Source organism: Aquarana catesbeiana, linkage group LG11 (genome assembly GCF_042186555.1).
Source record: "Aquarana catesbeiana isolate 2022-GZ linkage group LG11, ASM4218655v1, whole genome shotgun sequence".
Taxonomy (NCBI): Eukaryota; Metazoa; Chordata; class Amphibia; order Anura; family Ranidae; genus Aquarana; species Aquarana catesbeiana.
Window position 1 is genome coordinate 274,202,184 of NC_133334.1, and position 27,061 is coordinate 274,229,244.

The 27,061-nt window shown below is 47.0% G+C and overlaps 1 protein-coding gene across 1 annotated transcript in view; it reads right to left on the reverse strand.

Moving 5' to 3' along the window:
* The window catches only part of FHOD1 (formin homology 2 domain containing 1), a 163,233-nt gene that overhangs the window by 55,379 nt on the left and 80,793 nt on the right, over positions 1 to 27,061 (reverse strand). Inside the window, exons 8-11 of the mRNA XM_073603902.1 lie at positions 25,474 to 25,568; positions 17,081 to 17,104; positions 14,285 to 14,428; positions 1,971 to 2,332 (exon numbers count right to left, since the gene is read on the reverse strand). Coding sequence (XP_073460003.1) covers positions 1,971 to 2,332; positions 14,285 to 14,428; positions 17,081 to 17,104; positions 25,474 to 25,568 — 625 coding nt within the window. The remainder of the gene's footprint in view (positions 1 to 1,970; positions 2,333 to 14,284; positions 14,429 to 17,080; positions 17,105 to 25,473; positions 25,569 to 27,061) is intronic.

The window sequence follows — 27,061 nt, forward strand, 5'->3', positions numbered from 1 at the left end:
AGTTATCAGTGCGATGCACCGGGATCAGCACATCGGCACCGTGGCGCACAGCAATGGCCATGCAAATCAGTGCAGCTCATGTGAACCAGTTATAGAAGCATGCCCACAACTGTCCCATAGGTGGCAGCACTGAATTGCTTAAAGTGGTTGTAAACCTCAGACATGAAATATAAACAAAGCACATCCCTCTGTAGTTTGTCTCAATCCAGAGCACTAAGTGTCATTTCTGTCTGCTGCCTCCTTCATCTGCTATCAGCATGAATCACTTCTGACACCAAGATATAAAAAGGTGACAGGGGAGGGAGCTCCAGTGCACAGTCTGTGACTGAAAGCCTCAGCTCTGTCCCTGTGTGCCAAATGAAGGAGAGTGTCCCTTCCCTCCAATCAGCTCTCCCTGAGCTCTGCAGAGTGCAATTTCAGCTCTCCCCCTCCCTGCTTTCTGAAAGAACAGACAAGCTTTATAAATTCTGGACTATGAATGAAGGCAGAGAAGACTGCAGATAAACAGATACAACTTATGTAGGAGGATTGGTTTCATCTCTGTGTATCACCAGAGGCCAGTTACTTCACTGGGCACCTCCTGGCCCTTTAAGAGATTTCAGGTGCCGGGAACCGGGGGGGTTTATGATTATGTGACCACCGTGATTGGCTGTCAAAGCGATTACGTGATTGGAAAGCTCCCGATTGCAAGAATCGATCGGGAGCTTTCCGTTAGCCGCCAGTAATCCTGGCAGGAGTGTGCAGGGCGCGCGCTCTCGCCACGGCTGTCTCTGCTAATTGGTACCCAAATGGGGCAACTCGGCACCAAGGCCCACCCGCCGAGAGGCCGCATATTTGTGTACTGACGGGGCCTAGGGATTAACCACTTACGGACCGCCCGCTGTAGTTTAACGTCGGTACTTTGAAGAGGAATATTGTTGTTATGGCAGCAGCTAGCTTCCATAACCCTGGCAATCCTCTTCTTCAGCGGGCGGTGCGCTTTCAGATAAAAGTGGTCTCTGCGGCGGATTTGCCGCAAGATCACTTTTATGGGCGGCGGGAGAGCGCCCCCCCCGTGCTCCGGAGCCATCAGTAACGGTGGAGGCGATCAGGTCTTTCTCCTGGCTAGACATGGAGACAAGTGAGGGGGAAGATGGCCCCCACCCGTCTCCATATCATTGCAGGGAGGAAGCGACGTCAAAACGTCACTTCCGCCCACAGCTCTAAAAGCGCCATTTTTTATTTATTTTTTTCATTTTAGTGTAAATATGAGATCTGATGTCTTTTTGACCCCCCAGATCTCACATTAAAGAGGTCCTGTCATGCTTTTTTTCTATTACAAGGGATGTACAGTGTAAAAATAAAAAATAAAAGGTAAAATAAATAAGAATTTTTTTTTTTTTTTTTTAAACGCGCCCCGTCCCGCCGAGCTCGCGTGCAAAAGCGAACGCATGCATGCGTGAGTAGCGCCCGCATGTGAAAATAGTGTTCAAACCACACATGTGAGGTATCGCCGCGACCGGTAGAGCGAGAGCAATAATTCTAGCCCTAGACATCCTCTGTACCTGAAAACATGCAACCTGTAGATTTTTTTAAACGTCGCCTATGGAGATTTTTAAGGGTAAAAGTTTGTCGCCATTCCACGAGCGGGCGCAATTTTGAAGCGTGACATGTTTGGTATCAATTTACTCGGCTTAACATCATCTTTCACAATATAAAAAAAATTGGGCTAACTTTACTGTTGTAAATATGCAGGATAGGCTGGACACTTCAATCGTTTGCCACCTAGCGGACATTCAGGGCTGTTTAAACTGTGCATGTGCGCTCTCCTCCTTCTGTAGTTGCCCTCAGCTAAAGGAGAGCGCATGCGCCCACTGAATGCATGTTCAGGTTTAATAATGAAAATGTGAACTTTGGACTGAATACCCCAACGGGGTAATTTGTGGCTAGATTTCAGACCCCACAAAATTCTACAGCAGACAAACACTTACAGTTCTGGTGAAGAGACATCAGGAGACTCGACTTCTGGGCTCCTCTCTCCGGCACTTGGGGGGGGACTGGGGGGCTGAGAATTCTCCACCGGTGGCTGTTTGGGTGGTGAAGGCGGCACAATGCAGACCGCAGGCCTCTGCAAGTTGCTCGGTTTATAAGCAGACTGCACAGGGGTGGTGTTCTCCACAGGGGGCGCTGCTGGTGCAGTAACAGGCTTGGTTTTCGCCCATATTTCGGCACTGTTGCCCATGGACCGCCTCGGGCGCCGGACCTCTTCACCCCCTAACGAGTTCTTCCTTCGATCCTTCCGGGGGCCGCTGGAAGACTCCTCGCTGTTATCGTCCTCGAGTCTTAATGCGCTCTGCACAAAACACAGGAAGATCCATAAATAACAGGCGCCACATGCTGCTTAAAGTGAACCTGTAAGGCCCCGTTCACACTGCCGCAACATGAGAGTCATGCGATTTTAAGGGAATGCCTGTGTAAACTTGAGCTCTATGGACCTCAAGTCGCATCAAAGTCGGACCAAAAATAGTGCAGTGACTATCTTGAAGCCGCACAGATATGAACGGTACTTATTGGAAATCATGGGGAACGACCTGTCATGTGACTTTGCGGTCCCAAGTCGCAGGACAAGTCGCACAAGTGTGAAAGGGGCCTAAACCATTTTAAACATTTACCCTGGGTTCACACTAGTGCGGTGCGGGAACGAGCGAGATTGCAGCGCCGGTTCCCGTATCGCTCCTCTCCTGCAGACAGTTCACACTGCATTGCGCGAACTGCAGCGGGTGTCTTTATGACAACCCCCAGTTTAGTTCACAGATCGCAGTGCGAATTGTGAACTCGCACAGGAATCGGATTGCATCGGTGAGAACACCGATGCGATCCGATTCTAGTACGGGGAAAAAAAAAAGTCCCTGCGCTATTTTCTGTGCGAATCCAACTGTATGGCTGAACTCGCATTGCTCAGAGATCGCATGTGATCGGCACCTGCGGTGCGGGTGCAAATCACATGGGATCTCTGAGATCGCGCTAGTGTGAATCCAGGCTTAAAAACAAAAGTCCTGCCTAAGAGCACACACCACAAATGTCCTCTATTACCAATGTACAGCAGGTGAGGGCCAATGTAGGCAGGTACCGGCATCAAGGGCCCTGTCGGTTGAGGGATGAAGCTTTGCAATGCAGAAAACTTGCATTCTGGGACCTTGTTCCAGATGTGGGCGGGGCCTTAGATGCCGGCACTAGGTACAACGTTCAGCCGCAAACTGCCATAGACTTTTATAGGCTGCTTAACCACTTCAATACCGGGCACTTAGACACCTTCCCGCCCAGACCAATTTTCAGCTTTCAGCGCTGTCGCAATTTGAATGACAATTGCGCGGTCATGCTGCACTGTACCCAAACAAATTTTTTATCATTTTGTTCCCACAAATAGAGCTTTCTTTTGGTGGTATTTGATCACCTCTGCGGTTTTTATTTTTTGCGCAACAAATAAAAAAAGACCAAAAATTTTGAAAAAAAACAAGTTTTTCTTTGTTTCTGTTAAAACTTTTTTGTAAATAAGTAAGTTTTCTTCTTCAATGACGGGCACTGATATGGCTGCACTGACGGGCACTGATACGGGCGGCACTGATGGGCACCGATGAGGTGGCACCAATGAGGTGGCACTGATGAGGTGGCATTGATGAGGTGGCATTGATGAGGTGGCACTGACGGGCACTGATAATGGAGACTGATAGGCGGCACTGATGGGCACTGATAGGTGGCACTGGTATGCGGCACTGATGGGCACTCATAGGTGGCACAGATGGGCACTTATAGGCGGCACTGATGGGCACTCATAGGTGGCATTGATGGTTACTTATGGGTGGCACTGATAGTTGGCATAGATGGGCATGGATGGGCACTGATAGATGGGCACTGATGGGCACGGATGGGCACTGACAGGTGGCATGAATGGACACTGATGGGTGGCACTGATGGCACTGCTTGTTTGCAGTGATGCCCCTAAGGGTGGCATTGCTGGGCATCACTGCAACATAATGGTGCCAATCAGTGCCCATTTGTGGGCACTGATTGGCACAGATTTGGCACACTGGGCACATGTGGATGGCCATGGGGTACATACCTGGCCATCCACATGTTGCCCCTTCCCTGGTGGTCTTAGTGGCGATCCCTGGTGGTCCAGTGTGGTGATCTGCGGGGGGGGCTGCGCTGATAAACAATCAGCGCAGACCCCCCCTGCCAGGAGAGCCGCCGATCGGCTCTCCTCTAATCGCGTCTGTCAGACGCGAGTGAGGAAGAGCCGATCAACGGCTCTTCCTATTGACAGCGTGATCCGCCGGAGGCTTTTTACCAAGATCAGTGTAGCGGTGTGTCAGACTGACACACCGCTCCACCGATCGCCGCGATGCGCGCCCCCGGGGGCGCGCTGCAGCATGTTATCCTGCTGGACGTCATATGACGTCCAGTCAGGATAACACAACCACTTCCCGGACGTCAATCCGCTATAGGGCGGGCGGGAAGTGGTTAAAGACAGGCCGGACGCTGCACCTGCACTAAAGCACCAGGAGGGCCGCACTGCATCTCCTGCAAGGGTCATTAACCCCATCCTGCCCGGCCTATAGCAAAACAACAGCCGGGTGATGGTTTCATTATCCTGGCTGGGTGCCATATGACGCACGCAGCACGGCGATCGGTAGTGCGGTGTGTCGCTCTGACACACTGCATCTACGATCTAGGTAAAGAGCCTATGACGTAGGCTCTTTACCATGTGATCAGCTGTGTCCAATCACAACTGATCACATGGTAACCAGGAAGTGCCGTTTATCGGCTTTTCCTCCATTCGCACTGACAGGGCGCGAGTAGAGGAGAGCCAATAAGCAGCTCTCCTGACAAAGGGGTCTGCACTGATAATCAGTGCATCGATTATCAGTGCAGACTCGTTAAGGATGCCCACAAGTGCCCACCTGCAGTGCTAACCCGTGTCCACCAGGGATGCCAATCAGTGCCCATCAGAAATGCCTGTCAGTCCCTCATCGGTGCTGCCCATCAGTGCCATCTATCAGTACTGCATATTAGTGCCTCATCAACAGTGCCCATCAGTGCTGCAAATCAGTGCCTCATCATCAGTGCTGCATATTAGTGCCTCATCATCAGTGCCCATCAGCGCCTCATCATCAGTGCTCATCGGTGCTGCCCATCAGTGCCATCTATCAGTGCTGCATATTAGTGCCTCATCATCAGTGCCCATCAGTGCTGCAAATCAGTGCCTCATCATCAGTGCCCATCAGTGCTGCAAATCAGTGCCTCATCATCAGTGCTGCATATTAGTGCCTCATTATCAGTGCTCATCAGTGCTGCCCATCAGTGCCTCATCATCAGTGCTGTATATTAGTGCCTCATCATCAGTGCCCATCAGTGCTGTATATTAGTGCCTCATCATCAGTGCCACCTCACCCGTGCCCATCATTGAAGGAGAAAACTTACTTATTTACATAATTTTAGAAAGGAAACAAAGAAAACATTTTTTGTTTTTTGTTTTTTCAAAATTTTCGGTCTTTTTTTTTATTTGTTTAGCTAAAAATAAAAACCCAGCGATGATTAAATACCTCCAAAAGAAAGCTCTGTTTGTAAGGAAAAAAGTGATAAAAGTTTCATATGGGTACAGTGTAGCATGACGGCGCAATTGTCATTCAAAGTGCGACAGCGCTGAAAGCTGAAAATTGGCCTGGGCAGGAAGGGGGTGAAAGCGCCCGGTATTGAAGTGGTTAATGAATAAATTACATGATACACAAACATTTTGGCTTCTGTGGGAAGTGCGGTCACATGACCCCAGGAAAGTGTCACACACAATAAATACACACCTACAATAAATAATATGACATTCCGGAGGGAGTGTAAGCTCCAACGACGACAGGTATGTTCCTGACACTCCAGGCTGAGTCACCAGAGCCGCCACCTAGTGACAGAATCCACAGAAGATCAGCGGGTAAATATTAGGCTCTGGATTCTGTGCCAGAGAATGTGAGTAATAATGTCTCCCTCCGTTATCAATCTCCGTTATCAGGCTGCCAGAATCTCAGCAAACAGTGACTGTTGCTAATGATCAGTCAGTGAGAACACGGTCACTAAAAATTGCAAGTGAACCTGTCATGGACACCAGCCTGCCTATGAGAAACTGCTAAAGGCAGAAAAGAAAAGTAGGAGGTTCCCCAATCCCCCCCCCCCCCCCCGTGACTAATGACCCCGGAGGCAACGTGTATTACATCACTTCCGGGGTCACAGCTATCGTTCCTTGCCTAGTGTAGCCGAAGATTCAGCTAAGTAGGCACGATCTGTGCTTGATTAACTGCACTGGAGGGCAGGGGAGACACTGGGGGGGGGGTCTAAGACCCCAGATGTCTCCATAAAGAGGACCTGTCACCTTCCCAATACTATATGCCAGGGATATGCAATTGGCGGACCTTCCAGCTGTTGCAGAACTACAAGTCCCATGAGGCATAGCAAGACTCTGGCAGCCACAAGCCATGACACCCAGAGGCAGAGGCAAGATGGGACTTGTAGTTTTGCAACAGCTGGAGGTCTGTTAAATTGCATATCCCTGCTATAGGCTATCACACAGGGGGCTTGTTAGCCAAGTAAAAAAATAAATAAAAGCACAGTGTAAAAAAATGAATTGTATAAAATAAATAAAAATACAGTGTAAAAAAATGAATTGTATAAAATAAATAAAAATACAGTGTAAAAAAATGAATTGTATAAAATAAATAAAACTACAGTGTAAAAAAAACGAATTATATAAAATAAATAAAAATAAATAACTCCCCTCCTACACACCGCATATTAACTCTAAATTAATAACCTTTAAAGTGGTTGTAACCCCCCCCCCCCCGACCTATTTTTACATATAGGTAAGCCTATATTAATGCTCACCTATATGTACTGAAAATATCTCATAAACGTTTGCCGTTTAGGAGATATGTGCCATGTAGTGCGCCGATGATGTCATTGGCGCATGCGCAGGCCCCGCGAGCCGTTTCTTCCCCAGCGTGTGCCGTGACTGGTGGCTCCCAGGACCGTTTCTGCACTGCGCATGCGCTGACGACATCGGGAACTCACCAGCCACAGCCTGTATTATTACTCGCTAGCTGCAGGGGGACCTGGGAGTGACGTCACGTGGCTCCGCCCAGTCACAGACCATTTTTTTTTGGTTGTAACATGACAAAATGTGGAAAAATGTCAAGGGGTATGAATACTTTTTCAAGGCACTGTAGGAATCCTTTGACATTTGTCTGATAATAACAAATGTACTTGTTCAAAAAACGACGATAGCTCCAGGAATAGAACGCGTAAAAAAAAAAAAAAAAAAAACACTCCCAGGTCCCCCGCAGCTAGCGAGTAATAAGACCGGCTGTGGCTGGCGAGTTCCCGATTCCCACCTTCCTGCTATCCATCTTCCGTTATTGACTTAAAAGGATCGACTTCATCCTTATCTGTCCGAAGACAAATACGGAGAGCAGAGCGGAAGACTGGAAGAGGAAATCGCGGCAAAAGACAAACAAGCGGTCTAAGGTCTGATAGAGTGCGGAGAGTCCACAGGAAAAGTATAGGAAGCCAGCAGAACGCAGACAATGACACGTACTTCATATAATAGACAATGTCAGACAGGCGATTTTGCAATTAGGGCTTTTAACGGCTTGGGTCGATTGGAATCTGTCGCTGCGAGTGCTAGGGGATTGGGTTGGTGTACACATTGCCCTCTTTCAGTCATTTGTAGCCAAGCCTTAGAGGCGATCGCTACAAATAGATTGCCTGTCTGACATGTCCCTTAACGAGTTTAGACTTTGAGAGTCCTACACACATCCAAAAAAAAAACATCACTGTATGCAGCAGGGGCGGTCCATCCATTGTGGGCGCAAGAGCGCCTCCCACCCCCCATTATTGCCCCACCGCTCTCCCTATCTATGTGCCCGGCCCCCTTTCAGGACACCGGGCGCATGAATTCCTATGGCGGGGGCGGGTTTTTTAAAGCACTGATTAGAGCCAGAGGCCCTAATAGGCTTCAAAATAGGGTGGGCTCGGGGCGCAGAGCATTGCATCCGGAGCCCACCCAGGTGTGTTGCAACAGTGAATGAATATTCGCTGTTGCAACACTGACCCTTCTCCCGGGCCAATCGGGAAGCGGGTGTGATACCTGTCACGGGATTAGCTGAAAGGACAAGCGCTTCTATAGGATGCGTAGGAGGAGGGGAGGAGACGCACGGCGGAAGCGGGGATTGGAGCCGATGACCGCGATGCCTGGATGCCCGATCCCTGCCACTGCTTGGTGTCTCGATCCCCGCCGCTGCTTGGTGTCCCGATCCTCGCCGCTGCTTGGTGCCCCTATCCCTGCCACTGCTTGGTGCCCCTATCCCTGCCACTACTTGGTGCCCCGATCCCTGCCACTGCTTGGTGCCCCGATCCCTGCCACTGCTTGGTGCCCCGATCCCTGCCACTGCTTGGTGCCCCGATCCTCGCCGCTGCTTGGTTCCCCTATCCCTGCCACTGCTTGGTGTCCGGATCCTCGCCGCTGCTTGGTGTCCCGATCCTCGCCGCTGCTTGGTGCCCCTATCCCTGCCACTGCTTGGTGCCCCTATCCCTGCCACTGCTTGGTGCCCCTATCCCTGCCACTGCTTGGTGTCCCGATCCCCGCCGCTGCTTGGTGTCCCGATTCTCGCCTCTGCTTGGTTCCCCTATCCCTGCCACTGCTTGGTGTCCCGATCCCCGCCGCTGCTTGGTGTCCCGATCCCTGCCACTGCTTGGTGCCCATATCCCTGCCACTGCTTGGTGCCCATATCCCTGCCACTGCTTGGTGTCCCGATCCTCGCTGCTCCTCGGATGCCCACCGATACCCGCCGCCTGGATGGGGTAAGTGCCGGTGGACCGACCAGCAGACGAGGGGGGGGGGGTGAGGGGGGATGGAGGGGTTAGAGGTGCCAGGGGGAGGTTGTTTGCTGTTGTTTAATATATGAAAATGTCTTTTTTTCCCAAAAATTTTGTTTGAAAGACCGCTGCGCAAATACCGTGTGACATAAAATATTGCAACGATCTCCATTTTATTCCCTAGGGTCTCTGCTAAAACAAATATATCTATATACATCTCTCTCTCTCTCTCTCTCATATATACACACCTAAACCTATTTCTGACATTTGTTGCTTAGAAGTTAAAACCTGTATTTTTTGCTAGAAAATTACGTAGAACTCCCAAACATTATATATATATATATATATATATATATATATATATATATATGTATATATATATATATATATATATAATGTTTGGGAGTTCTACCTAATTTTTTAGCAAAAAATACAGGTTTTAACTTCTAAGCAACAAATGTCAGAAATAGGTTTAGGTGTGAAAGGGTTGAGTTGACAGAGACAATTCAGAACTGTCCTGTGTACAAACACCTGTCCTTGGTGGCAACTGAACTCTGGGACCCCTGCACTGCGAGGAAGGCGTACAATCAGTCAAGCATAATGGTTTATGAGATCAGCAGGGCCATCCTTCTTATCTTGGTCAGCGATGCATTCTAACAACGCACCTCCACAGCACACATCAGTGGCCATGCGGTAACTCGCGCTGCTGGTGCAAATGGGCCCCTAAATCATACGGTCGCTCCCTCATTTGTTGTACAGAATGTAGAAATCCATACCTCACACTGCAATACAGTAAAACCTTGGTTTGAGAGTAACTTGGTTTGAGAGCGTTTTTTAAGACAAGCAACACTTTTAAATAAATTTTGACTTGATATACAAGCGATGTCTTGATATACAAGTAGTGTCATATCACAACTGAGTATAAAAGAGAAGAGAGGCGCCTCTAAGTGTAGCAATATGGTTACATTTAATGAAGGGACAACATTTAGCAACTCACATGGTTGATGATTAAAAGAGGCACATCTAAGTATGCAGGCATCCGGGGGTAAAGCTGTCCACATAGATAGACCATCCTCCGCACCACCATCGACATCATCACTTCCACGCTGTGCTCCACGAGCGATTCAAGCCTCGCTTTCAGAACGCTCTACCGCAGGGTGGTCTTCCTGGTCACGATTGCAGACTGACAGCCGGCGGTGCGGAGGACGGTCTATGTGGACAGCTTTACCCCAGATGTCTGCATACCTAGATGTGCCTCTTTTAATCATCAACCATGTGAGTTGCTAATTGTTGTACCTTCATTAAATGTAACCGTATTTCTACACTTAGAGGCGCCTCTCTTCTCTTTTATACTCTGGAGCTCCTGCTGGATTTTGCTTCTAATCCCCTTGTGGAGGCTTCCATTTGTGGATGGACATTTTATGGTTACACAACCTGGTCACATCGCTATAATCTTTTTATATGGACTATAAACTGAAGGACCTATGAATAAATGGTTGTGGAACAAATCATTTGAGTTTTCATTATTTCTTATGGGGAAATTCGCTTTGATGTAACAGTGCTTTGGATTACAAGCATGTTTCTAGAACAAATTATGCTCGCAATCAAAGGTTGTACTGTACTTAAACAGGTTTAGAGAAGACCCCCCCAGGGAGAGTGGAAGATAGAAGAAGCGTGATCCTTTTGTAATCTGAGCGGAAACTGACAAAGGAGCTGTCGGGGATCATCACCCGCAGCCGCCGTCAATCTTCATTATGTCTTTATCCTCAGGACGACCTGTTGTGACATCCGACTGCCGAGTTGGGGAAACTCAGGCAAGTATCTGTCTGACTATTATGACTTGAAACGTCGTTGTCTTCTGGCACGATCTACAGGTGCTTCTCATAACATTAGAATATCATCAAAAAGTTCATTTATTTCAAGTGATGCAATTCAAAAAGTGAAATTCATATATTATATATAGATTCATTACACACAGAGTGATATATTTTAAGCATTTCTTTCTTTTAAAGGAGTTGTAAAGGTTCGTGTTTTTTCCACCTTAATGCATCCTATGCATTAAGGTGACAAAACATCTGGCAATGACGCCCCCCCCATTTACTTACCTGAGCCCGTTCACCTGCCGTGCGCATCCCCCTGCGTCCTTTTCTCCACAGAGTCTGGCTGCTGATTGGATAGATAGGATAGATTGATAGCAGCGCAGCCATTGGCTCGCGCTGCTGTCAATCACATCCAATGAAGCGGCCGCCGGGGGGGCGGGACCGAGTCATACACTCTGTGCCTATGGACGCAGCGTGTATGACAGGGAGCGCGCCCGCAAGCTAACCCCCTCGGGATAGAGGGGGGGCTATTGTGGGGAGGAGCCGAGACAGCCACCGAGGGACCCCAGAACAGGAGGATCCGGGGCCACTCTGTGCAAAACGAACTGCACAGTGCAGGTAAGTATAACATGCTTGTTATTTAAAAAAAAAAAAAAAAAAACGAACCCATACAACCCCTTTAAGTTTGAGGATTATGGCTTACAGCTAGTGAAAACCCAAAATTCAGTATCTCAGAAAATTAGATTATTACATAAGACCAATTAAAAAAAAAAAAAAAAAGGATTTTTAATACAGAAATGTTGGCTTAGTGAGAAGTATGTCCATGTACAGTATAGTATACACTCAATATATGGAGGAGATCAGCCTGTGGCACTGCTGAGGTGTTATGGAAGCCCAGGTTGCTTTGATAGCGGCCTTCAGTTGGGTTGGGTGCATTGTTGGGTCTGGTTGGTGAACATTGGTGTCTCTCATCTTCCCCTTGACAATACCCCACAGATTCTCTATGTGGTTTAGGTCAGGCGAGTTGGCTGGCCAATCAAGCACAGTGATACCATGGTCCATTAAATTTGTTCCTTTTGGCAGTGTGGGCAAGTCCTGCTGGGAAATTAAATTTAGCATCTCCATAAAGCTGGTCAGCAGAGGGAAGCATGAAGTGCTCTAGAATTTACCGGTAGAGGGCTGCACTGACTTTGGACTTGATAAAACACATTGGACCAACACCAGCAGATGACACGGCTCCCCAAAAATATCACTGACTGTGGAAACTTCACACTGGACCTCATGCAACTTGGATTTTGTGCCTCTCCACTCTTCTTCTAGACTCTGGGACCTTGATTTTTTAAATGAAATGCAAAATTTTCCACAATCCGTGATGATTTGGGGAGCCGTGTCATCTGCTGGTGTTGGTCCTCCTGTGTTTTATCGAGTCCAAAGTGAGAACAGCCCTCTACCGGGAAATGCTAGAGCACTTCATGCTTTTCTCTGCTGACCAGCTTAATGGAGGTTCTGAATTTAATTTTCCAGCAGGACTTGATACCTACCCACGTAAAAGTACCAATATATGGTCACATGATCATGGTATCACTGTGCTTGATTGGCCAGCAAACTTGCCCTGACCTAAACCCCATAGAGAATCTGTGGGGTATTGTCAAGAGGAAGATGAGAGACACCAGACCCAACGCAAACGAGCTGAAGGCCACTATCAAAGCAACCTGGGCTTCCATAACATCTCAGCAGCGCCACAGGCTGATCACCTCCATGCCACACCGAATTGATGCCGTAATTCTTGCAAAAGAAGCCCAGACCAAATGTTGAGTGTATACTATACTGTACATGGACATACTTTTTAGTAAGCCAACATTTCTGTATTAAAAATCCTTTTTTTATTGGTCTTATGTAATATGCACCTTTACCCCCTTTCTGCCCACCACTTTTCATAACTGTCACACTTTGAATGACAATTGCGCGGTCATGCAACACTGTACCCATATGACATTTTTCTCATTTTTTTTTTCACACAAATAGAGCTTTATTTTGGTGGTATTTAAAGTGGAAGTAAACCCTCCCATCTTTTTCAGCCAAGGAAGCTGCCATCTTGTTCTCTTTTTCATCTTCAACTGCCATGGTGCTGCACATGTGATCAGTTATGACACCAGCCATTGGATGGTTTGACAGTTTGGTTGAGAGCACATCCAATGTCACAGTTAGCATTCCCGGTAACACTTTTTTTTAAACTGTTAAATCAATGGATTCACTTCCACTTTAATCACCACTGGGTTTTTTCACTTTTTGCTAAACAAACAAAAGAAAAAGAAATGAAAACGTAAAAAAACAAAAAAAAAATGATCTTTCATAGTTTGTTAAAAAAAATAGCAAACAGGTAATTTTTCTCCTTCGCTGATGTGCGCCATGATAGGTGACACTGATGATGAGGCACTGATAGACGGCACTGGTGGGCATCGATTAGCAGCACTGGCGGGCACAGATTGGCAGCACTGGCGGGCACCGATTAGGGGCAGTGATTGGCCGCACTGACGGGCACCTATTGGCAGCACTGGCGGGCACAGATTGACAGCACTGGCTGGCACTAGAGTAAGGAAAGGGATGGTCAGCACTCAGGATGACATCCAAAATGTTATTTCTTTATTAAATACAAAGCTGTAAAACAGCCAACGCTTTTCGGATGTTAGTCCTTAGGCATGGCACCAGTGAGCACTGATTGGCAACACTGGTTGGCAGCACTGGCGAGCACTGATTGACAGCACTGGTGGGCACTGCTGTCAGCATAAGGATGGAAAAGTCGATAACTGGCTTCTGCCTACATCCTGTGATCAGCTGAAGGACTTAGTGATTAGGGGGCTGCAGGGGGCGCATGGGCAGCGCGATCACGGGAGGACGTCCATGTACGCCAATCCTAGCAAAGTAAGCTATAGTCCAGTGATGGGGAACCTTGGCACTCCAGATGTTTTGGAACTACATTTCCCATGATGCTCATGCACTCTGCAGTGTAGTGGAGCATCATGGGAAATGTAGTTCCAACACATCTGGGGTGCCAAGGTTCGCCATCACGGCTATAGCGCGGGCAGGAAGTGGTTAAGCTTTGGCAATAAAACCTGGGAGCTGATTGGTTTCTATGCAGAGCCGCACCAGATTTTACACTCTCCAGTTTTACTAGATCAGCCCCATAATCTCATAGGAAGATTATTGTTGAAATGAAGGGAACGTACAAAACCGCTGTTGGATAATTATTACAGTTTGGCTCATGTAGTAACATTAAACACCAGAAAAATGTATGTCTGGAAGGGATGTCATCTGTCAGCAGACAGCTCCGCGGGCTCATTACTGACAGCACTTCATCGCTCACGCGCCGGTGAGGAATGAAGACGACTTCCTGGGTGAGACGAGAAGCCGCTGGATGTTGTGACGGACAGAACTCCAGACATCTGGAGGAGACAACATCTGACATGTCCCGGAACAAGGAAGGAAATCACAGCTCGGGGCATTACTCAGCTGTCAGCCCCACTTCCTGTGGAAAGGGGATCGCGATTACAGCAAAGCCTTGCACTGACCTCGTAGACAGCCAGCCGCTGCTTGAGATCGGGGTCCGTCCCCCTGTTGTTCATGTGTCGCTGGATCAGCTTCTCCATCCCCTGCTGCTCCAGACAGTCGGTGAGGTCGTAGAAGGAGTCCTGGTCAGGAAGAGCGGCCAGCGTCTGTACAAACACAAGCGTATCAATGTGAGACAAGTAGAGACAACAAGCACCCCGCTATTATCGGGGATCACAGTCAGCAAGAAGGAGCAACGGTCTAATGAGGCATGGTCACACAACGGCCCTCCGGCTGCGGGGGGACTACAGGTCTCAGCATGCCTGGGCGGCCACTAGTTCCCCCGACTGCAGGAGAGTTCTGGTTTGCTTGGCCTTAATCTAATCTATAAAAGTCACTTCAAGTGTGATTCACCTTTTAAACCAATTTGATATCCTAAGGCAAGGATGGCAGTGAATAAATGACGACTTTTTTTTTTCTTTTTTTTTTTTACCCCAATGCATGTACATGCTTTTGAAGTTTCTACAGCCTTCCAATTGGATCAATTTTAATGTCCATTGCAGAGAAAGTATCTACAGCTGTCAACAACATTCCATTGCATCCAACGCCCCCCCAATCCAGTAAACGTTTAAAGCCCCATTCCAGGAAAAATGACACGGCGAGGGATAACTGCTTATGTCCAGAAGGGGGGGGGGAGCATTTTTACTTACCCGGCAGACAGCGCTCCCCTATGCCCCAACAGTGACCTGTCCCTCGGCGTCCTCACATCCGAAACAGAGTTAGGTTCCCCGCATTGGTCTTCATGACATCAGCTGCATCCCTCTGCCATAGAGAAGAGGAGGCTACAAGGACTGGTCTTGCAGTGTGGAGATGCCTGCAGGAGTCGGGGGATCAGGTAACACCGCTCCATCCAGTCTGTCTACACATAAATGAGCAGGACTTTTATTTTTCCTGGAGTTGAGCTCTAAAGGGTTAGTTCACCTTTTCAAAAAAAATTCAAAAGTTGACCCCCTACATCCTCCCTGGCTACCCCGCAAACCCCCGTCCCCCCCCCCACCCCCGTCACTGACTCCCTACACCCTGGCCACTAACATCCTACACCCTCCCTACCCCCTGGTACCCAACACCCTACACCCTCCCCCAATCACTAACACCCTACACCCTCCCTACCCCCTGGTCCCCAACACCCTCCCCCAATCACTAACACCCTACACCCTCCCTACCTCCTGGCCACCAACATCCTACACTCTCGCTACCCCCTGGTCCCTAACACCCTACACCCTCCCCCAATCACTAACACCTACACCCCCCCCCGGTCACTAAAACCCTACACCCCCCCCCCAGCACTGACTCCCTACACCCTCTCCACACCCTTGGCCACTAATACCTTACATCCTACCGAACCTTTACCAGTCACTATCACCCTACACCCTACCTACCCCCTGGCCACTAACATCCTACACTCTCCTTAGCCCCTGGTCCCCAACACCCTCCACCAATCACTAACACCCTACATCCCCCCCGGTCCCTAACACCTTACACCCTCCCCCAATCACCAACACCCTACACCCCCCCAGTCACTAACACCCTACACCCTCCCCCAATCACTAACAACCTACACCCCCCCACCAGTCACTAACACCCTCCCAACCCCTCGATCACTAAAACCCTACCCCCCTCAGTCACTGACACCCTACACCCTTCCCACCCCTGGTCCCTATCACCCTACACCCTCCCTAACCCCACTTATCACTATCACCCTACACACTCCCTACCCCCCTGGTGACTAACACCCTACACTACCCACCCCACACCAGCCACTAACACCCTACATCCCTCCTGCCCCGTGGTCACCAACACCCTATTACCCTCCCCCGATCACTAACATCCTACACCCTCCCCCCGGTCACTAACACCCTCTATACCACCCAAAAACCCCCACAATTTCTAAAACCCTACACCCCCCCTCCCCAGTTAATGACACCCTACACCCTGCCTCACCCCCCCTGGTGACGAACACCCTACACTAACCACCCCTTCAGACACTAACACCTTACACTAACCACCCCTCCAGACAATAACACCCTACACCCTCCCTACCCCATGGTCACTAACACCTTTGACGCTTCCCCCCCCCCCCCCCGGTGACTAACACCCTACACTGATCACCCTTCCCAGCCACTAACACCCTCCACCCCCCCCGGTCACTAACACACTACACCCCCCCACCCCCTATCCCACCCCCCTGCTACTAACACCCTACAGCCTCCCTACCCCCTGGTCACTAACACCCTACACCCTCCCCGCCGGGCACTAACAACCTACACCTTTCCTACCCCTTGATCACTAACACCCTCCCTAACCTCACCGGTCACTATCACCCTACACCCTTACAACCCCCCCCACTCCCTACCCCCCAGTCACTAACACCCTACACCCTTCCTACCCCCTGATCACTAAAACCTTACACCCTCCCTAACCCCACAGGTCACTATCACCCTACAACCATACAACCCCCACCCCCAGTGAATAACACCCTGCACTACCCCCCCCCCCCAGCCACTAACACCCTACAACCCCCCCCGTAAGTAACACCCTACACCCTTCCTACCCCCTGATCACTAACACAATAGATATTTCAAGAGCCTGTGCAAGCAAACGCTGCTTAAAACTAAGAGTCAAAAGTTCAAACAGTTATTTAATGTTTTCACCCCACAATATCAAACTCCTACTAAGGATGGGAAGGGTTACACTATGACAGTCCAGAGCACAGCAAAATCAAAACTGGAAAAGGACTTCACCGCTATTGGAGAACTCACCTTCACTCCTGAATATTGGATTTGCTAAAAAAGACAATAGCTGGATTAGAAGCTCCCAGGAACAGACTTTCGGGCAGGTTAGGGGCATGCATAACGGTGAGCAGCCATCATTCCACGCAGTGCTTCTCCATTCAGGCAGAGTTACACACACACAGTAATGCCTAATGCGTTTCAGGACCAGCAAGCTTTTGTGCGAGAAGGGTGGTCACACACATACCAGCAAAGTGCTCGGAATAATGGGGGTGGGGTATACCGTGATGTCAGAGCCATTATCTATAGACAGAACTTCGTTTAGTTTTGTGTAGTGTAGGGAATACTTAAAGGGTAGCTCCACTTTTGTGGGAAAAAATAGCAAATTAGAGAAATATATATATATATATATATATATATATATATATATATATATATATATATATATATAATGCATACAATGTAACAAAATAATATAATAATCTAATTGTTGTGCAGTTCATATTGTAATCGAATGTTATTAATAATTCCATAACCTTTTCAATTTGCAGCGCTGTCATTTTCTGTAAAATGCAATATGGCCACCTGGAGGCGCTCTGTACACAGATGATATAAAGAGCGCCCCCCAGAAATGTAATTTCCTGCTTGTGTGATTGGCTCACTGATTTTCCCAGAAGTCTGCACTAAGATACAAGTCAGATTTTGGGCATCCCCTGCAACAACGTCATTTTTAGTGAGATACTCCCAAAGGGAAATCGCATCTATAGGGATGCAGACCATGCCAATTTCCTCATTAGGGCCCTGCAAGTGCAGCAGCCGATTCATAATTATGAAGTCACTCCCATTCAATCTGCACATGGGCACAGAGAAACAAACAGCTATTTCTTCAGAACAACAAAAGGTTGGAATCTGCAACAACGTTTATTATAATCCCTGCAATGTACATAGATCACCCAGAGGGGGAGGGGGGGAGGGGTTCTTAACAAAAGTGGAGTTACTCTTTAAATGGAACAGTTTTGGGAAAAAGTTAAAAATCGATGGGTTGAGTTCCACTTTCAAACAAAAAGGAGAGAAGGTTTTGGGTAGAGATCCACTTTAACAACCTACTCTGCCCAAAGCCGGCATTTCAGTTTTGTGTGGTGCCCGGTATGATCAATCCCTAGCTGGCTTCCTTTTGCAGACTTCACGGATAAGTAATCTCCAGCAGGATTACTGCATCCCAGATCATTTCACTTTAGAGCGTAGATTTTGGCGCAGATTTATCAGCCACAGTTGGGCGCCAAGATTTTTATGCATGAAATGTAGCATTTTTGTCGTAAAGATATTTAAGACTGTAAATCCCGGACTAAAACCCCCAATTTTATGGAGCCGCCAACTAATGGACCCGCCCCAGGTCAACCCAATTGCTGCATCCATCACAAAGCCAAATAAGTATGTCAAAAAATGTGAATTCTTTATTTTGTCTTGTTGCTGGAGGTTCCGGGAGAGTGAAAATTCTAGCCAGTGATCCAACCACCCTCTGCTCACCCAAAAATGAATCAGTTTTTGGGCATCGTAGGCTGTAGGGGGTGCTGATCCCTGTACAGGAAGTCAGATGTGCATCAGAAAAATGCCTCCTCTCAGGACCAACATTTTACCTCCGTCACACCTAAATCCAGCCTTAAGTCCTTTCACATGGGAGCTTCAGAATGAGAAACTGCAATCTGTACAGCAAGCTTCTAGAAGCATTATGGAAGCCTTTAACTCTGAACCTCCGGCCTACTCGTCAGTCCTGCACAGTTGTACCGGCTCCTCTTCTGGACTGAAATGGCTTACTCCGCTTTCACTGCACACTGTGAGCTTCTAACGATGTGCATTAGAAGCTGCAGCAAGTCAGATAGAGGGCGCCTCATTTCCTGGCTGGAGGACCTCCAACATCATCTAGTCTTTTTCCTCCCCAACCTGACTGTCCCTGTCCTGACCATTTCATTTGTTGGATTTCAGTTCTCTCAATCATGGAGGCTCAGCATCACATGTGGGCGTTACCTAGGGTGGTCTGCAAGCAAATACAGTCTGCCTAGGAACCCCAACTTCTCCAGACTGACATCCACCGATTAAGGTATTATGATATTTGCATAACTCCTCCCAAGGTCCCCATCAGAGTTCCCCCCCTTACATTGGAGTCCCCTTCAGAGACTCCCCTTACTTGAGAGTCCCAATCTGAGTCCCCATCAAAGTCCATCTTGAATTTCATAACAGTCCCCCCTCATATCAGAGTTTCCCATTACATAAGAGTCCCAAGCAGAGGCCCCTTACATCACAGCTAACACCCCCCCCCCACCCCTTACATGAGTGTTCCCCCTCACATCAGAGTGACCAGCAGAGTCTTCCTTACCATAAGAGTCTCCATCAGAGTTCCCCCCTTTCGTGACAGTCCCAATCAGAGACCTCTTACATCAAAGTTCCCCCCTATACAAAAGTTCTCAACAGAGTTCCCCCTTACATGAGAGTTCTCATCAGAGTTCCCCCCTTACATGAGAGTCCTCCTTCACATCAAAATCCCCATCAGAGTACCCCCTTACATGACAGCCCCAATCAGAGACCTCTTACATCAAAGCCCTCCCCTTGCATTAGAGTCCCTTCCTTACATGAGAGTTCTCATCAGAGTCCCTTCCTTACATGAGAGTTCTCATCAGAGTCCCCCCTTGCATGAGAGTTCTCATCAGAGTTCCCCCCTTGCATGAGAGTTCTCATCAGAGTTCCCCCCTTGCATGAGAGTTCTCATCAAAGTTCCCCCCTTACAAGGGAGTCCATCTTACATCAGAGGGCCAGAAAAACACCTTGCAGCGGGCTTGATTGTGTGGAGACCCCTTATCTGAAACTAAAGCTCAGGGCTGGTGTCCCCACCAAGGTATACTGCACAAAGTCCTCAGAAAAGCCCCGTCACCCTCCTATGCTTGCTATACAGCCACAGATCCCGGGAGGGGAAGGGGAGGGGGGCTGCTGGAGTACATGCAGTATAAATCTCTGGCAGTGAATGCAGTTCCTGTCTATGTGTTCACTGTTGGGCTGATATTGCCCTTTTATATGAAACGATCGTCTCTTTAAACCTCTTCCCCCTCTCCTGCCTGTATTTGGTATTTTGCACTTTGGACGACGTCTGGCCGGGTTGGCGGAGCCTCCGCTGATGTCACTCCCATCCTGCAGGCTGAGGATGTAAAATACAATATAGTGAGGCCTGCCTATGATGAGGTGGCTGCTCGGCCATAAAACATATTATATGTGCGGCCTTGCTGGGACAGACACGTAATGCTGACAGGGACCTGATCTAAAGGGAAGGGGAATGCTGTCCACATACCAGTGAAATAAACTCCCTACATGTATTCTCTTCCAGTATGCTGTGCAAAGCTCTATTAAACCCAAAAGTAAACATTATATAGCAGCTTACCAAATACTATGATGTGGTGGCTGCATTCATTTTTTTTTTTTCCACCTTTTATTTTCATCTGGTGATCCGGCCAGTCTGTTTTTAAACAGATCAAGCTGTCCTGCAGGTGTAGCAGTTGGGAGGGTTGAGACAAACTATTTACCACTGACAGGGGTGCTTACAATGATCGGCAGTGACAAGAAGGTCGGGATGTAGATGCGTACAGTGCCTTGAAAAAGTATTCATACCCCTTGAAATTTTCCACATTTTGTCATGTTACAACCAAAAACATAAATGTAATTTATTGGGATTTATATGATAGACCAACACAAAGTGACACATAATTGTGAAGTGGAAGGAAAATGATAAATGGCTTTCAACATCTGTGGTGTAGTGGTTAGCACTCTCGCCTAGCAGTAAGAAGGGTCGCTGGTTCGAATCCCAACCACGACACTACCTGCCTGGAGTTTGCATGTTCTCCCTGTGCCTGCGTGGGTTTCCTCCGGGTACTCCGGTTTCCTCCCACACTCCAAAGACATGCTGGAAGGTTAATTGGATCCTGTCTAAATTGTCCCTAGTATGTATGAATGTGAGTTAGGGACCTTAGATTGTAAGCTCCTTGAGGGTAGGGACTGATGTGAATGTACAATGCATATGTAAAAGCGCTGCGTAAATTGACGGCGCTATACAAGTACCTGAAATAAATAAATAAATACATTTTTTACAAATAAATATATGAAAAGTCAGTCAATACTTTGTAGAAACCCCTTTCACTGCAATTACACCTGCAAGTATTTTTGGGGATGTCTCTACCAGCTTTGCACATCTAGAGAGGGACATTTTTGCCCATTCTTCTTCTTTGCAAAATATCTCAAGTTCTGTCAGACTGGATGGAGAGCGTCTGTGAACCGCAATTTTCAAGTCTTGCCACAGATTCTCAATTGGATTTAGGTCTGGACTTTGACTGGGTAATTCTAACACATGAATATGCTTTGATCTAAACCATTCCATTGTAGCTCTGGCTGGATGTTTAGGGTCGTTGTCCTGCTGGAAGGTGAACCTCTGCCCCGGTCTCAAGTCTTTTGCAGACTCTAACAGGTTGTCTTCTAAGATTGTCCTGTATTTGGCTCCATCCATCTTCCCATCAACTCTGACCAGCTTCCCTGTCCCTGCTGAAGAAAAGCATCCCCACAACATGATGCTACCACCAGCATGTTTCACAGTGGGGATGGTGTGTTCAGGGTGATGGGCAGTGTTAGTTTTCCCCACACATAGCGTTTTGTTTTTAGGCCAAAATGTTCAATTTTGGTCTCATCTGACCAGAGCACCTTCTTCCACATGTTTGCTGTGTCCCCCACATGGCTTCTCACAAACTGCAAACAGGACTTCTTATGACTTTCTTTCACCAATGTCTTTCTTCTTGCCACTCTTCCATAAAGGCTAGATTTGTGGACAGCATGACTAATAGTTGTCCTGTGGACAGATTCTCCCACCTGGGCTGTGGATCTCTGCAGCTCCTCCAGAGTTACCATGGACCTCTTGGCTTACTTTTTTCAAGGCACTGTATCACCAAGACCCAGACATCTTGATGCTCTGAGGAAGAGGGCTTGTCCCTCGAAACATGTCATCATGCACATCTAGGTGATGTCTGGATCTTGGTGATTACGCATCTACATCTTGACCTTCCTGTCACTTGGGTCTTGTTCATTCAATGTTTATTTGCCTCCAGCATTTTGTGAGTATTGTTTTGACATTTTTTACGTTACGTTACATTAAACTTGGTACTAGGTAATGCACTAGGCATGTTGACTTGTTTCGAGGGACGAGCCCTCTTCCTCAGAGCATCAAGAGGTCTGGGTCTTGGTGATACGCTTCTACATCCTGACCTTCCTGTCACTTGGGTCTTGTTCATTCAACTCGGGGGTGGGGAGGTATTATTCAAGGTAGGCTGCATACAAGGCAGTGGGTAATTAATTTAAGGACAACTTTAAGTGTACCCAAACTCAAAGCCAAAAATGTAATATATTACAGGGTGTAGATGCATATCACCAAGACCCAGACATTGTTTAGACTTGCAAGTTGACGCGTTTCGAAGGGACTAGCCCTCTGCCTTAGAGCATCAAGATGCAAGCCTAAACAATGTCTGGATCCTGGTGATATGCATCTACCTCCTGACCTTCCTGTCACCTGAGTCTTGTTCGATTCAGCATTTGTTCGTCTTTGGTATTTTGTGAGTATGATTTTGGCACTTTTAATAAGCTTTTTACCAGGTTATGCGCTAGGCCTCTGCACCCTCTTGTCTGTATGTCATTGTCTGCTAGAAGGATTCCCCAATCTGAAGAAGGCTGCATTCAGTGGTGGCTGGTGGTATATTTCGGGGGGGCAAACAGTGCACCCACAGGCGGGAGGAGAATGGACCTAGATTTGACCTTTCACAACACAAAATCCCCTTATTGAATATAGGCAGATGTAAAAATTTCAGAAGACAAGCACCTAACGCATTTCTGCTCTTAGGGGCCCCCAGACTGGAGAAACGCGTTGGACGATTGTCATCTGAATTTTTTTACCTCTGCCTATATTTAATAAATAGATTTTATGCTGTGAAGGTCTGAGCTAACAATTGCATCTCTTTTAAACTTCTCTAAAGGTTAAGCTGTCCTTAAGAGACCGCTTTCTAAATGAATTGCAAAATTATTTCGTAACTTTTGAAGGAAGCTATAAATAAACTGAAAAGGGTGGTGTGTTTTTTTGGTTTTTTTTTACATACTTGGCTAGTATTGTTCAACTATGTCCTGTTTCTGCTAAAAAGGTTTATCCGCAAACAAAAAGCAGATGCGGCTTATGACTGAATGTTGGGTTTTGAATGGAGTTCTGGACTCATTGACCCCCCTCAATGTGTGAACAGCCAGGCCAGGTACAGGGAGAGCCACAAGATGTTCTCCGGCACACGCTGGACCCGTCGTAATTTCCCGGCTGACATGCTGACTTCTTACGCAGCACACAATAGGTTATTCTGGAACCGATGACAAAGCCCGAAATGTGAAACCTTACTGTCATGTCTTCCATAAATACACATCTCTGTAGGCTGCAAATCACATGGGAACACAAGGGAAATGAGATTGCATGCTTAAAATACGGGAAGAATAATCCACTAAAGGTACAAGTGCCACACTCATTAGGTCTTATGTCAATGGGCTTTGGGCTTGTGTCAATGGCATCAGCTTCTAAGATCATTCATTAGCAGGTGCATCTGACCTGCAGTTGACCCCCTTCTGACATGCATAAAGCAGGTTTCACATTCCCATAGACGTGTGTGGGTTTGCAAAACCCATCTGATGCAAACAAAAGACAGTCTATAAACACCCTTACAGAGTTTTTTTTTTTATGTATATTTGCAGTAAAGATTTCTTAAATCTAAAGCCAAAACATTTTTTTATATCGTTTTGGATAGAGTAGGGTAGGGTTAGCAACCCTGCCAAGGCTTTTAATGATATCTGTGCCCCAACAAGGTGGGTATTTATCCACCAGAAATGTTTCTTGTGAAAACAGGATAAGAGAGATGCCAAACAGTCCCATGAATGGATAGTAGTGGTAAAAGTGATGTGAAGGAAGGACACAGAGTGCAGGTCTCTCACTTTAGTTGATCACCCAAAGTACTCCACCTCTCCCCAAGGCAAGTTACCATGAACAATCAGAACACAGATGCTCTTAGTGGTCGGGGGTGTCTGAGTGCAAAGCTAGGTGTCTAATCCCATATTGCACACCCCCTCCTTTCCACTTAGACACCACCACCCCGACCAGTAGGAACGTTCACGTTCTGATTATTCATTAGGGAGCATGAACGCCCACTGACGCTAGAACATTTTCTACTCACGTTGGCCACAGTCTGGCCCCCTCAAAGTCTGAAGGACAGTAAACTGGCCATTTGTTCAGAAAGTTTGGACCCTCGCTCTAAACAATAAACCAACATCATTAAACTTTTCTTTCACAATTCTGCCCTCCCGTTGTATAAGGCCACCTATCTATCTAAAGGCTGCCCAAAAAAGTTTCATAAAGTGTGGAAGCTTTGGTTAGAATCTACATCCACCAATGCATCTTCTGAGTCCCCTGCTTAAAATGTACCCACCCTAAAGGGAGCTAGGCAAGATAATATTCTGTGTTGACAATTGTAGTACTTTTGATGGTTTCCCCCAGGATATTGTACTTTTGATGGTTTTCCCCCAGAATAACGTAGTACTTTTGATGGTTTTCCCCCAGGATATTGTTGTTCTATTGATGGTTTCCCCCAGGATATTGTAGTTCTTTAGATGGTTTCCCCCGATGTTGTAGTATGTTTGATGGTTTTCCCAGGATTTTGTAGTTCTTTTGATGGTTTCCCCCAGGATATTTTAGTTCTTTTGATGGTTTCCCCCAGGATATTGTAGTTCTTTTGATGGTTTCCCTCAGGATATTGTAGTTCTTTTGATGGTTTCCCCCGATATTGTAGTACGTTTGATGGTTTTCCCAGGGTATTGTAGTACTTTCGGTGGTTTCCCCCAGGATTTAAAAGAGCTGCCTGCATTATCGCTGCACCACACATAGGAGAACCCATCAACTTTCTTATTACATCTTCTATATTAATCCTATTTTGATGGTCCCAAGTGTACTTATAGTTTTAATTGTGATCAGTGAGTACATTGTTTAAATGGTTTTTTTCTTTTCTTTCTCTAAGCTGTTCAATGTGTACATACGAGCCAGGGAATGCCCATTTGGCTCTGTTTCTGTACCTCACACCATTAAAAGTTAATCAAAGGAATTTTCAATTAAAAAAAAACTTCAGGTTTTGTAACCATCCGTACCAACCAATCATTCAAGAACTGGGATTATGCCAACTTAAGCACAAAAAACTGCCAAACAGCCGCAATCCACAGCCAGTGCATTCATAGCTGACAGGCCCACACGTACAGAAGCCAGATCACAAGCTTGCAAAGCTCTTAGCAGTTTGGTGAATGCAGCGGCCAGGGCTGTCTCTTCTTACCTTGTTGATTAGTGTCATGGCAAACACCAGCAGCTCGGAATCCGCCCCGTTCTTCTCCTCCAGGATATCAACCAGGTTTGACCACGGGCTGGTACCTGGGCACAAAGGGAACTGTTTAAATTTACTGAACCTCATCCAGGAGATAAAAGTAATAAGAATATTTGGATAAAATTGGCCTTTCAATGCAACTTTGTTATTTTTTAAATTAAGTTTAAGTGTTTTGAACACGAAACATGAATGTGATCTACTATTTGTATATCATTTTATCATTGTGTGATAATGTTTGAAAAGCCTTATTTCTATGGACAGTTTGTAATGATCTACGCACATGGGGGCAGCCATATTACCTTTCAGATTTTGCTTAGCAATGCTGCACAGTGACTTTGCCTCTCTGTAGAGGAAGGTGAGGACCTGAATCTCGTCTGATACTCTACGTTGGAGATATTTAGTTTATTTTGCAGTGCTCTCCTGTTTCCATAAGCTTTAAGATAATCCCAACTATGGGGACTGCTTTTTTTTTTTTTTTTTTTAATAGTTTTATAGTTTTATGTTTAAAGTGGTTGTAAAGGCACAAGGTTTTTACCTTTATGCATTCTATATATGAAGGTAAAAATACTGCTGCTAACCTCAGCTTGTTCAATTAAGCTTTGACAATAAATTCTGGAAGCGGATTGGTTTCTATGCAGAGCTGCACCAGATTTTGCACTCCCCAGTTTTAGTAAATGAACCCCATTGTGTTTGTAGGCCAGGGGTAGGCAACCTCGGCCCTTCAGCTGTTTTGAAACTACAAGTCCCATGAGACATTGCAAGACCCTGACCAATCACAGTCATGACTCCTATCGGCAGAGGCATGATGGGATTTGTAGTTTTACCACAGCTGGAGGGCCGAGGTTGCCTACCCCTGTTGTAGGCACTTTCACAACCCCAGGTGATGATTCCTAGCAGACATGGATTAGGCAAGGCAGAAGCTTTGCTCCCTTATCTTCCCAATTCCTTGGATTGGCATTAATAGGTTTTCCAAGAAAAGGCACAGAAAATGTGTCCCATTTGCAATGACTGCACTGATAAGGCTCCTTTCTATTTGACACCAACTGCATCTTCCCTTGTTAAGTGACAGGTACATGCACAGCTTTGGCCAATTGCACTGTCCCCTTTGGTTTGCTGTAAGAATATGAAGGTTGTAGCTGGGCCCACTGAACATCCATAAAACCCTCAACACCTGCCTAGGTTGCCTTGTGGATGACCTGGCTCTGCTTATTGGGGAAAAGCTGGTTAGCCTGCACGAATTTTAAGCCTTTCCTGACCAGAAACATTGGGGGTTATTTACAAAAACTGGAGAGTGCAAAAACCTGGTGCAGCTCTGCATAGAAACCAATCAGGTTTCATTGTCAAAGCTCAATTGAACAAGCTGAAGTTAGAAGCTGATTGGCTACCATGCACAGCTGCACCACATTCTGAGTGCTCTAGTTTTAGTAAATCTGCCCCATTGACCTTCTCTGTGTGATAATCTGGCACCCATAGTGCTATTTGTGCATTTGCTCTACCTTCCCATGATGTCATGGTTAAGCAGGACTGAACCAGGATAAAA